This window comes from Zalophus californianus, chromosome 1, assembly GCF_009762305.2.
Source record: "Zalophus californianus isolate mZalCal1 chromosome 1, mZalCal1.pri.v2, whole genome shotgun sequence".
Lineage (NCBI taxonomy): Eukaryota > Metazoa > Chordata > Mammalia > Carnivora > Otariidae > Zalophus > Zalophus californianus.
In genome coordinates this window covers 69,888,363-69,901,199 of record NC_045595.1, presented here as the reverse complement: position 1 = coordinate 69,901,199, position 12,837 = coordinate 69,888,363, and the positions used below count along the sequence as shown (strand labels likewise).

Here is a 12,837-nt window from a genome sequence, read left to right as displayed (position 1 = left end):
GAGGGAGTTTAGGCAAATAAAATGGAAAAGATCTTTGGGCTTTCCTCAGGCTGTTTTCCTAGTTTGGATCATGGCCAGTCCCAGAATTTTTTCATTATTTTCCTCATCACATCTGTTATTTGCCTTAGCTGTATGTGTTCATTGTTCTTATACTCAGTGTTGATGGCTTTGATGAAAAACTAGTAAAGGGAAAGAGGTATTGACTAAAATGAAGGACTTGGATTTAGTTATCTACAGAGTTCTTGTGCATATATTATGAACTATTGAGGGTTGTTACTTCTGTGAATTGATTCATAATCTATCTAGAAGGTGCTAAAGGTATTATTGAAGTCACAGTGCCCTACTGATGCCACCAGGCGAAGTCAACTCATCTAACATCCTCCAGCTTCATAGAAATTCACAGTGCAGATTAGCATATTAAAGCCTCTGAAATAATTCTTTTAAATTTTGCTTTGGCAAGGGTTTCCTGAACTTATTTGAGAGGTTTTGTCTGTTGGTTTTGTTTTGTTATGAGGAGAGAAGGGGGCTGCACAGCTGTATGTCTTCTGTAGAGCAGTCCTGTAGAAACTGTCCAGAGCACAGGACACCTTCTGTCCTGGTGGCCTGAGGGCGCACGTCATTCTTGTGTATGTATTTGGTACTGTGTTTTGAAAGCCTTATTCTGTCTGGAGATAAATATTATTTTTCGTGTTTTTCGAAATATATCTGGTAGAATAGCTTAATGTGCCTGAATTTGAGGTATTCCAGTGTGGTTCATCTTTAGTAGCTGTATCCAGTGGCAGCAAGTTGCTGTCCAGAGCTTTTGGGCTTCCTCTAACGCAGCTCTCCAAGAGCTGCTGACCTGCCTTCCACAGCTATGGAGACGGTAGTCAGGCTGGTGCGGTGGCCACTCGTGAGAAGGGTCCCGAAGGAGCCAGGCTGGAGGGGGCAGTGGCATTGTGTGCTTCCTGTTGGTTTCACTCCTCATACTGGCACCAGGCATGGTTTGCCTATTTGACCCATAGACCTCTTTTATTTTTTTGGTAGAAAAATTCGGGGTACTTCTTACGTATGGACACATGAGTATAGGAATTAACATTTTGTGAACATATTTTTCCCAACTAAAATGAAGTTTTCGTCGTCTTATGTTTTAAAGAGGCGAGTATTTGGAAACAATTTAGTGGGGCACCTTTAAACCATTTTTAAGCTTTGAAAGGGTCCAGGCAAAAGAGGGCTACATAGCTGATAATTGCTATTTTCCCTTTTGATTAAAAGAAGCAGTGTGTCATCATACCCACCTCTCTCCCCAGTTTAAAAAAGAAAAAAAAAGGTATCTAGGGATAGTGTGAGCCTCTGGGGAAGTGCTATGGGGAAATCCTGTGGTGAATACCATAGTTCTGTGGGGCCTCCATTGAATTGGGCTGGGAAATAGGAAGCAGTGACATCAAGGAAGTATGCTCGGGAACTCATGATGTGTATTAACCTAATGTTCACTGTGTTTCTTGTGTCCTTTTGAAAATGCTCTTGATTAATGAGCTGAGGAAAAGGATTTTGTTGTGGTTTTCTTCTGAAGTCCTGGCCTCCTTCACTTATAAAAGTGCAATAATGGCAGTGTGGTGGCTACAGTTTTATACAAAAAAAAAAAAAAAAGACCTCACAATTCTAATTTTCAAATGCAAGATGATAAAATGATTCTGATAGATTTTTATACAAAAGTATATTTATAATTTCCATTATTAGTAAATCTTTACTTATCCTGGGCATTGAGATAATTATTTGAAAAGAGACCTACTCCCTGCCTTCTGCGGATTTTTAAAGTGTTTTGACTTCAGTTGCAGTAGATACAACAGAGAGAGTGCATCTTACATTTTTAAAAAATATGCTACTATGTACTTGTTCACTGCCACACAGGTGTTCCTGTTATGAGTCCCCACCCCCCCCTTTTTATGAACCATGAGTTAAATCATATACATAGTTTGCTGCAGGAGCTCATTCCCAGCTTCTTTGAAGTACTGAATGATATTGCAGAGCACCAGCCTGCACTGGAGGTGCAGCTTTTTCTTCTAGATGGTGCCATTTTCTGCCCCCTACTCCTCCACCAGGGAGCCTGGCTGTGGGGCAGGTGTCCCTCCTTTCTGCTTCTCTGCTAAAACTCCCAGCTTTGAAGCTTGTGCCGTGAGAAGGTGGCCTGTGTTATGCCCTGTGCTGTGCTCATACAGATTCCTGGATCATTGCCCCTCATTCCTCGGAATCTTCCAGCACTGAGCTCACTGCTAATGTCTCCGTGCTGCATCTGTCCACGCTCTTGGAAAGCCAGACTTCACTATGGACCATCCTTCCAACACCTCGACCTCTCAGCCTCTCCAGCACCTCTTCCCTCAGGAGCTTGTCTTCCCTCTCTCAGCTGTCTGCATCCATGACCTTTCCAGCGCCTCGCTGTCTGGCCACCACCACTGATCTTCACCTCACTTCCTCTGCTCCCCATGTCCAGCAGCCCTTCGATTCTTCTGGACTTAAATTGGTCTTAGCACTTTCCGCTCACCATCCTGCCCTCTCAAGGGCCAACTTCACTTTTCTCTTCACTCAGCTTCAAGTCCCTTGTTCAGCCCCCATTATTGCTTTACACATACCTGTAACTCCCTTTGCTTTCTTCCTCCGGTGTTGTCCTCTGGCAAACTCTAATTCTGGCTCAATGTAATTTTCCACCTCCTGCTTTGAGGGGCTAAGTATGGCTAGAGAAAAACTCAATGAAATAACTGGCCTCACTTAATTTTTTTTTTCTTGTTCTTTATTTTTTTGTAACTGGTCTCACTTTAAATTCATGACTGCTTATCTCAAGTGAGCCCTCTCTCTGCGCACTGGTGCATCTAGCTTATTTTCCTAATTTATACACCTTCATGCTTACTAGAAGAAGAAATATATCAAAAGACATTAAAATTGGTAAATCAATGAAACATTCAGGAGGGATTTTTTTTAATTAAATAGGAAGTATAAGGAAAATAAGTTAAAAGAAGCCCATAATTTCACTATCTAGATAATCCTCCATGACATTAAAAAAGAAAAAAAAATTTTTTAAAGATGTTATTTATTTATTTGACTGAGAGATACAGCGAGAGAGGGAACACAAGCGGGGGCGGGGTGGGGATGGGAGAGGGAGAAGCAGGCTTCCCGCTGAGCAGGGAGCCCGATGCAGGACTCCATCCCAGGACCTTGGGATCATGACCCGAGCCAAAGGCAGATGCTTAATGACTGAGCCACCCAGGCACCCCCAAAAAAGAAAAAAAAATTAGTACACATATATGGCTAGAAAATTCCAACACTGCAGAAGGGCAGAAAATGAAGCATGAAAGCCCACCTCCCAGGCCAGCACCTCTGTTAGTGCTTTCCTTTTATTTCTTCCTCCCGAATTTTTGTCCTCATCTGTGTTTGTGTATGATCTATATTTAAAAATATATACACAGGAGAGATCATAGTATAAACACTGTGCTGTGCCTTCTTTCTTTACTTCGTAATCCACAGACTTTTAAATAGATTTATTTAAGTCAAAAGACATCTTTCTTTGGATATTTTATTCAACATCAAATCCATATTTACTCAGCAAAAGTTATGTGCCCGGTTTGGAATTTTGTGAAACTATTTCAGCCAAATTATTGTGACAGGCTTACATTACCTTTTTAAAATTTTATTTTATTATTTATTACAGTTATTTCTTTTTTAACCTTTTTTTGTTTTTGTAGTCATAGACTGAAAAAAACAATTTAAAGTGTCTCATATGTTCAGCTTTCAAAGAGCATATGTCTTTGAGGTTTTGTCTTAAAGGCAATTTGTGCTTATTTATTTAAATTATAAAATACATGCTTATTCAAGAAAATGTAGAAAATTATAGTGAGATTTGAAGGAGAAAGCACCCATAACTCCACCACTCTAAAAAACAACCCCATTGTTAACATATTGTTGTTTACTTAGAGTGTTTTCAATTCACATATATGCATCTGTGTGTAGAAAACTGTATGTGTAACATATAGATATATATGACCTACACTGATACATGTGGTTGAGATTATGCTGTGTGTATATAGATTTGTATTCTTTTTTCTATTTAACTTTTTAAAAGATTTTATTAGAGTGAGAGAGAGAGCAAGCAGGGGGAGGGGCAGAGGGAGAGGGGAAGTAAACTCCCTGCTGAGCGTGGGAAGCCCCATACTGGGCTTGATCTCAAAACCCTGAGATCATGACCTGAGCCAGAACGGGTTCAGATGCTTAACTGACTGAGCCACCGAGCCACCCCAGTTTTTTTCTATTTAATTTTGACTCATAAGTATTTTCCCATAACTTTAAAGATTTCTTTTTTCCCCACATTTAAATGGCTATATACTGTCCTATTTGTATAAACTGTGTACAGTTTGATACCATTTCAGTGAAGTTCAAAAATACCCAAACAGTATACAATTTAGGGACACAAGTCTAGTAAAACTATTAAAAAATGCCAAGGAAATGATAAATTCATGACAGTGGTTATCTCCAAAAACATGACATGGGGTGAGGAAGCTCATGCAAAGAATTGGGAATGTCTTAGTTCTTTTTTTTTTTTTTAAGTATAGCATGGAGCCCAGCGTAGGGCTTGAACTCACAATCCTGAGATCAAGACCTGAGCTGAGATCAAGAGTTGGATGCTCAACTGACTGAGCAACCCAGGTGCCCCTGGAATGTCTTAGTTCTTAACTCAAATATGGGTTTAAGGATTTTCTTTATTTTTCTTTTTTTTTTATAGCACAAAAGCCTACACATACGTTCTTTTATATTGTTATATATAGTTGTTACTATACATTAGTATTTTAGTAAATAACTTTACCAAGTATTTTGAGAAGAACCATTGGACCAAGTAGACTCATTTTCCCTCCAGACTAATTGCTTATTTGTTTTTTTCTATTTCAGGGTAATCTTATACTTTATTTGCTATTTGTTATTATATATAAAATATTATATATGTATTCTTTTATGAGCCGGGGGCCAGAACTCTTTTGTAGTATTTCCGCACATCACTAACATGGCCACGCTGCTTATTATTACTGTTTCATTCAGATCATGTTCACAGAGTACCTCTTCTGTGTGGTGCGTTCAGCTGGGGACTGGGAAACTCACGCATACAAAACTCAGTTTTGTATTGTCTCCTACCCTGAGCTGGGCACTAAGTGGGGGGGGGGGGGGGATTACACTCTCGGAGTAATAGAGAAATCATTCTAGTGATATAGTGATTGAGTCACCAAGCCCTCCACACACATTCACACTCGTGGGAACTGCTGAGGAGGCTGCCCACATTTGTCTTTTGATTTTACTTATGGTATCTCTTCCTTAGAAGAAGCTTTTCTTAAAAATTTCCTTCCTTCCTTCTTTCCTTCCTTCCGTCCTTCCTTCCTTCCTTCCTTCCTTCCTCCTTCCCTCCCTCCCTTCCTTCCTTCCTTCATAGCTGAGCTTTGTAGGCCTGCCTCTAGAACCGTGTTGGGGGTCATCCTGCACAGAGGCATGGGGCTGGGGTTGGGGTTCGGGTAGGACACATATAGGAGGGACTAACAACAGTGGTGAACTTTGAAGGCAGTGCTTGAACTACTGCATCTCGATGCAATGTGCACTCAGGGTAGATAAGGCTTGACCTTCGAGAGGATTGTTTCACCTGATTACTAACATCCAAGGCGGCAATTGAATAAGTGTATCATATTGGAAATGGTTATGTATTAATTGGATTTTCCTCACTTTTATAGGTTGACCTTTCTGTGCTTTTATTGCTATTGAATTTATTCCAACATTAAATATCATGGATAGTGATCTGTATGTTTAAAAATGACTATGGTTTATAATATATATTATTTCATATGATCATATTTTAAGACTATGATTATAGTGTTTAATAAATTGTATATGGTATGTAATACCTTCCAGGAATTATTTCAATAAGAAGGATAGGTGTCGTTTTGGGGAAAACATTATCTATATTTTCTTTCAGAGTTATTTTGAAATCTTCATTTATTTTTATTTTTTACAGAGTCATATTATATCTGTAGACTCAGGAGAAACTAACATAGATGGAGCAATAGGTGAGTAGACCATGGGACAGTTTATGTCTTTGTCTGAGGTACTTTGATATCGTGATTTTGCACATGAAAATCAACATCTGTAATAATTAACTGTATCCCTAGGACTGATGGCATCGGAAGAATTTATCAAGATCACGTTGTCGGCTTTTGAAGCGATAATACAGTACCCTATTTTGTTGAAAGATTATTGCTCTACGGTCAGTTCCAACAGCTTGTGAGAAGATTTTTTTTTGTTTACTTGGTAATTCTGTATGGAAAGAGATTAATTTACATATGTTTGGATCATATATGTTCCTCACATGAAATAACCATTCAGAAAAGCTGCCCCCCCCTCCCCCCCGATGAGATGAACATAAGAAGTGTCTTCCCGCCTTGTTGACTTCTTTGGGATTGCCTATGCTCGTTATTCTGTTTCCCTTCTGGTCCACACCTTACTCCCAGCTTGCTTCTTCTTGCTTCTTTGCTGGTTATTTGCTGTACCCAACCACATAAACTCTTAGAGCAGAGTTTCTCAGTCTTGGCACTATGGGCATTTGGGAATGGACTGTTCCTTGTTGTGGTGGCTCTCCAGGGCATTGTAGGATGTTTCGCAGTGTCCCTGGCCTCTACCCACTAGATGTGGGTAGCATACTCCTTCCCCATTCAGTGACAAACAGAAAGGTCTTTACAAATTGCCATATGTCTTCTGGGCAGTGAAATTGCACACATTTCAGAAGCTCTGCCTTAGAGCGATCCTTAGGTGAGTCGAGTGCTGACTTTAGAGGAGGGAGGAGAGGCTATGTGATTTCATTCTCACTCACAGAAAGTCTCAAGAAAAGAAGCCAGGTAAGATGAGTACCCTAGTTATCATTTTCCTATTTTCTCTAGTGGTTCTAGGGGTTGACTGAACTCAGTAAGGCAGTTCTAACTTGGGGTCTTTCAAGTTCTTGTACTCAGTGGTGCCTGGGACTGGAATCATCTGAGGGCTCATTCACTCACATGTCTGCCTCCAGCTGGGACTCTTCAGGCACTCTCCATCCTCTATGTGGCCTCTCCAGCAGAGTGACTTCTGGGTGGCCTGACTTCTTACATGGCATCTGGGGACTCTGAGGACACATGTTTCAAGAGAGAGGGAATAATTATTTTTTAAGGGTAGAAAATTTCTACCAATTTATGATTGTTTTCTTCTCTTTCTCCTCCTCCTCCTCTTTAAAAGTGCCTTAAAATGTGTGTGGTTTAACAAATAGTTGCAAAGCCAGTGCTTGAGAAATTGCCACTTGGTTAAAAAACCATGACCATAGCCCTGAATTCCCCTCAATCATGATTCCTTTCCTCCCAAGAGAGGGGCCACTATTCTGACTTTCATAGTAATCATTCGCATGTATTCCTTTGTAGGCCTGTGTATGCATTCCTAAACAATATAGATTGGTTTTGTCTGCTTTTGTACTTTGTATCAATATTATGTGTTCATTTGTGACTCACTTTTTTGGCTCAGTCTTTGTAGAGTATCTGTGTTGTTAAGTATCTTTATGGTTTAATTTTTCATCAGTGTATTGTATCTCAGTGTTGAAATCTGAGTCTATACAGATATCACAGTTTACTTATTTATTTTTTTTTTGGTAGATGTTAGGCTCTTTGTGGTTTTTGGCATTTACAAAATATTGCTGTGGAGATTCTTGTTTTTGTATTTTGCACCACGTAAGCATGCAGTATTTCTAGGATACATACTTAAGAATGAAATTAGTGGTTATAGAATATTTAAAAACTCATTTTGTCTAGAAAATGCCATAGTGTTTTCCAAGAGGTGGTACTAGTTTATATTCACATCAGCAGTGCAGTACCTGATCCCCACATCCTTCTCAACTCCTGTTATTTCAGGCTTTTAATGAATGAATATATAGTGATATTTCACCATAGTTTTGAACAGTAGGATCAAGACTATTAATGAAGCTGAGTTATTTTTCAAATGTTTATTCGCTGTTTAAGAATATTTGTTTATGAAATGCCTGTCAAGGTATTTCTGTGATTTTGATTTTGACTTCTGTGTCATTTTTCTATAACTTACTGAGAGGTGTGTATAAATCTCCTTTAAGGCCATTATGAATTTATTTCTCCTTATGTAATTGTTTTTATTTTATGTATTTTGAGGCCGTGTTATTAGGTGCATGAAAATTTAAAATTCTTGTGTCATTTTATGAAATTGACCTTTGTTTCATTGTGAAGTGACCTTTATTTCCAGTTATGCTTTTTGCCTTAAGGCCTCTTCTGTGTCATTTAATGTAATCACACATACTTTCTTTTGCTTCATACTTGCTGATATAGCTCTTTCATTTTTTTCCTTCCAACAGCTCTTTCCTTATATTTTAGATCTGTGTCATGTAAATATTGTATAGCATTTTTAAAAAGTCTAATTTGGACCAATATTTAACTTTTCACTGGAGCATGTACTCCATTTACATTGACTGTAATTGTTAGTATATTGGGCTTCATTGTACCATCTTCTTTCAGACTTTGTCATACATATTTTCTCTTTTCTCACCTCCAATTTATCTTTCTTCCTAATGACTTTTTTTTTGCATTAAATTTTCTCTGTAGAATGTTAGTATTTAGGTACTCCCTGTTCTTTTACTGCTTACCCTAAAATTTACATTATGCATATTAACTTATTAAAAGCTGAACTTAAAAAGCAGCTCTCTTTAAGTAAAATACAGACCTTTAAGTAAAATAGACTATAGGTCTGAGATCATAACTTCCCAGGGCAGCCTCCTCAGCAGTTCCCAGGAGTGTGAATGTGTGTGGAGGGCTTGGTGACTTGATCACTATATCACTAGAATGATTTTTCTATTACTCCGAGAGTGTAATCCCCCCTCTTCTCAGTGCCCAGCTCAGGATAGGAGACGATACAAAACTGCATAGGCTGGGAAGTCCTGGACTCACACCTTTCTTTCTGGCCCTGGTGGCCCCCACGGAGCGTGCGCTTGTGTTACTGGTAGGCACCTCCGTGGCACAATCAGGTATGTGCTCACGTGGTCTACTCCACTCACTAGTTATTTCATTCAGGAAACTGGTCTGAAAGTTCCCCTGCTTTTTCAGATCTCAAATACTTTTAAGATTTTGGTTTTTTTTATATTTTATCTGGCATCTTGCACTGTTTTCAGTGAGAGGGTTAATCCAAATAATCATACCATTATTACCAGAAACTCTGTGATGGTCACTTTCTCAGCAATGATTTCGAGTCTTTCATTGAGCTCTTACTTGCTCCAGTGTTGCTTATTGATTCTTTATCCCAGTGAATAGTAACCTCATGGAGAATATGTTAAGATCCAGTGTTAACAAGTATCTGTACTTACATATATGTAGGCATTTAGTTTATTTACAAAACATGAAATGCCATCATAATAATTAGAGCCCGTATTATGATAGGAAAGGGCCATTGCAACTCATGGGCTTCATAAAAAAAATATTTTTTAATGCTATAACCCATGGGAAATCTTCTAATTATCTCTTCTTGAGCATGACTGGAATACATGAAATTGAAGATCCAGCACTGCAAGGAGCATGACATTGTTTGAAATGTTATCACAAATTGTGTTCAAGGCTGCTAATCAATACTTTAGTATATGGAAGTGATTACATGCATTTAATTCTTGATGAGCACAGTTGCTTAACTCAGATTCTTTCCAGAGTTTAGACCACTTCGTTCCTCAGAGTTGGAAATCAACGGTGTGGCCTACAGAGTAGTCAGAAATACACAATGATTTGGATTGTATGAAGAATTTGTTCCCATTCATGGTGGTTTCAAAAAAATGTTACTAATAGCAAAGGGAAAAATAAAGGTGATTCTTTATTAGAAAATTCTGGCAATAATATAGTTAAGTCACCTAAAATATATTTCAGTTTCTTTAACTAAAAAACTAAGCTAAGTCATAATCCCCCCCACCCTTTTTTTAAAAAATGAAATCCTGCCCTTTTGTGAAGTTTTAAGCTAAAGCCTGGAGCTAATAAATATTGAGTAATTTACCTTTAATTAAACCAGATTTTTTAATTAAGAGTTGGTAAGGATGTAGAGTGTGGAAATGTAAATTGGTACAGATACTTTGGAAAACAGGTAGTAGCTATTGAAGCTGAATATAGTATATCCCATGAGTCAGCAATTTCACCTCTAAATATACATTCAATAGAAACATGAGCATAGGGCACCTGGGTGGCTCAGTTGGTTAAGCGACTGCCTTCGGCTCAGGTCATGATCCTGGAGTTCTGGGATCGAGTCCCACATCGGGCTCCCTGCTCGGCGGGGAGTCTGCTTCTCCCTCTGATCCTCCCCCGTCTCATGTGCTCTCTCTCTCAAATAAAGTGAATAAAATCTTTAAAAAAAAAAAAAAGAAACATGAGCATATGTTCACTAAAGTACATACAGAAGGATGCTCGTAACTCCAAACAGGAAACTATCCAAATATCCATCATCAACAGTCTGATAGATAAATTATGGTTTAGTCCCATGATGGAATACTGTGTAGCAAAGGAAATGATTTATAGTTATACTTAAGAACATGGATAAATCTCACAATGTTAATAATGAGACAAAGCTGGCAAATACAAAATATCATAGTACAGTTGCATTAAATTTTTTTTCATTTTTTTATTATGTTAATCACCATACATTACATCATTAATTTTTGATGTAGTGTTCCATGATTCATTGTTTGTTCATAACACCCAGTGCTCCACGCAGAACGTGCCCTCTTTAATACCCATCACCAGGCTAACCCATCCCCCCACCCCCCTCCCCTCTAGAACCCTCAGTTTGTTTTTCAGAGTCCATCATCTCTCATGGTTCGTCTCCCCCTCTGACTTACTCCCCTTCATTCTTCCCCTCCTGCTATCATCTTCTTCTTTTTTTTTAATATATATTGCATTATTTGTTTCAGAAGTACAGATCTGTGATTCAACAGTCTTGCACAATTCACAGCGCTCACCGTAGCACATACCCTCCCCAATGTCTATCACCCAGCCATCCCATCCCTCCCACCCCCCCACCACTCCAGCACCCTCAGTTTGTTTCCTGAGATTAAGAATTCCTCATATCAGTGAGGTCATATGATACATGTCTTTGTCTGATTGACTTATTTCACTCAGCATAACACCCTCCAGATCCATCCATGTTGTTGCAAATGGCAAGCTCTCATTCCTTTTGATGGCTGCATAATATTCCATTGTGTATATATACCACATCTTCTTTATCCATTCATCTGTCGATGGACATCTTGGCTCTTTCCACAGTTTGGCTATTGTGGACATTGCTGCTATAAACATTGGGGTGCACGTACCCCTTCGGATCCCTACATTTGTATCTTTGGGGTAAATACCCAGTAGCAGTTGCATTAAATTTAAAAACAGGTTTGTCTATTACAAATTAGGATAGTGGTTATTCCTGGGGCAGGCGGTGGCTGGAAGGGACTACAAGGGGGTTTTGTAGTCTGGTAAAGTCTCGTTTTGATCCAGGTGCTAGTTAACATGAGTCTGTTCATCTTGTGAAAGTTAACTGAGACATATGCCTAGGATTAATATACCTTTATGTATGTTATATTGAATTAAAAAGGTTACATAAATATAAAAATATTTTTCATAGATAAGTTAAAAAGTATTTAGATCTTGGCAAATATAAGCATTTTTTTGTTTTTTTGCAAAGTAACTAATATGAATTAGCATATCTATTAATCACTGGTATGGACTTGTATTCTGTATTAGTTTCCTATCGCTTCCGTAACAGATTATCAAAACTTAAGTGGCTTAAAACAACACAGATTTATTATGTTACGGTTTTGTAGGTCTGAAGTACAAAATAGGTCTTTAAGGTTAAAATCAAGATGTCAGCATACCTGTGTTCCTTTTGGAAGCAGTAAGGGAAAATTCTTTTTCCTTGCCTTTTCTGGCCTCCAGGGGCTGCCTGTATTCCTTAGCTTATGGCCCCTTCTTCCATCTTCAAGGATGGCAGTGTAGCACACTCTCTGACCTCTGCATTTTTTTTTTTTTTTTCCTAGAGAGAATCTTAAGGAGGCTCTATGCCCGGTGCGGAGCCTGACGTGGGGATTGATCTCACAACCCTGAGATCATGATCTGAGCTGAAACCAAGAGTCAGACACTTAACCCGACTGAGCCACTCATGCGCCTCACTGGCCTTTGTTTTTGTTGACACATCTCTTTCTCTGATTCTGATCCTCCTTTCTCCCTCTTCTAAGGAGATCTTCTTACATTCAGCCTACCTGTCTGATCCAGGATAAAGACCTCAAGGTCCTTGACGTAATCATGTCTACAAAATCATTTCTGTGTAAGACCAGGAATGATCAGGTTTCAGGGATAAGGATGGTGGACATCTTTCTGTCCACCATCATTCTGTGTACCACAGATTCCTGTTTTTATCAGTGGCTTCATTACTAAAATTACTTTGGTGCTCAAATTATACCAGACTTGGCCAGTGTAAAGCCTTTCAAGTTGGCTGCTGTGTCCTTGTGACATACCCCATCATTTTTTGAGTGATTTTGTTTTAAACTTTCCGGCACAAGATCTTCTTGCTTCAGCTTCTAGCTTCCCTGCCCTGGCCCAGTCATTTCCCAGTCAGTTCTCTGAGGAGCCCTGGCTCCTTCTCATGGGAGGTGTCATTAGTTAGGGCCCTAAGTGTGCTCCTCCTTCCTAGGATGTCTGAGCTTCTAGGAAAGGTATACATAGAGCTAGGAAATGGATACATGTATATACACATATGAACACACATGATGCATGCTTGCATATA

At 38.9% G+C, this 12,837-nt stretch overlaps 1 protein-coding gene across 6 annotated transcripts in view; it reads left to right on the top strand.

Moving 5' to 3' along the window:
- Nucleotides 1-12,837, top strand: part of ULK4 (unc-51 like kinase 4) — a 604,302-nt gene that overhangs the window by 214,159 nt on the left and 377,306 nt on the right. For all 6 annotated transcript variants that reach the window (XM_027585659.2, XM_027585655.2, XM_027585660.2 and 3 more), the window contains 2 exons: nt 6,020-6,071; nt 6,174-6,268. In XM_027585659.2, the coding sequence (XP_027441460.2) occupies nt 6,020-6,071; nt 6,174-6,268 (147 nt within the window). The remainder of the gene's footprint in view (nt 1-6,019; nt 6,072-6,173; nt 6,269-12,837) is intronic.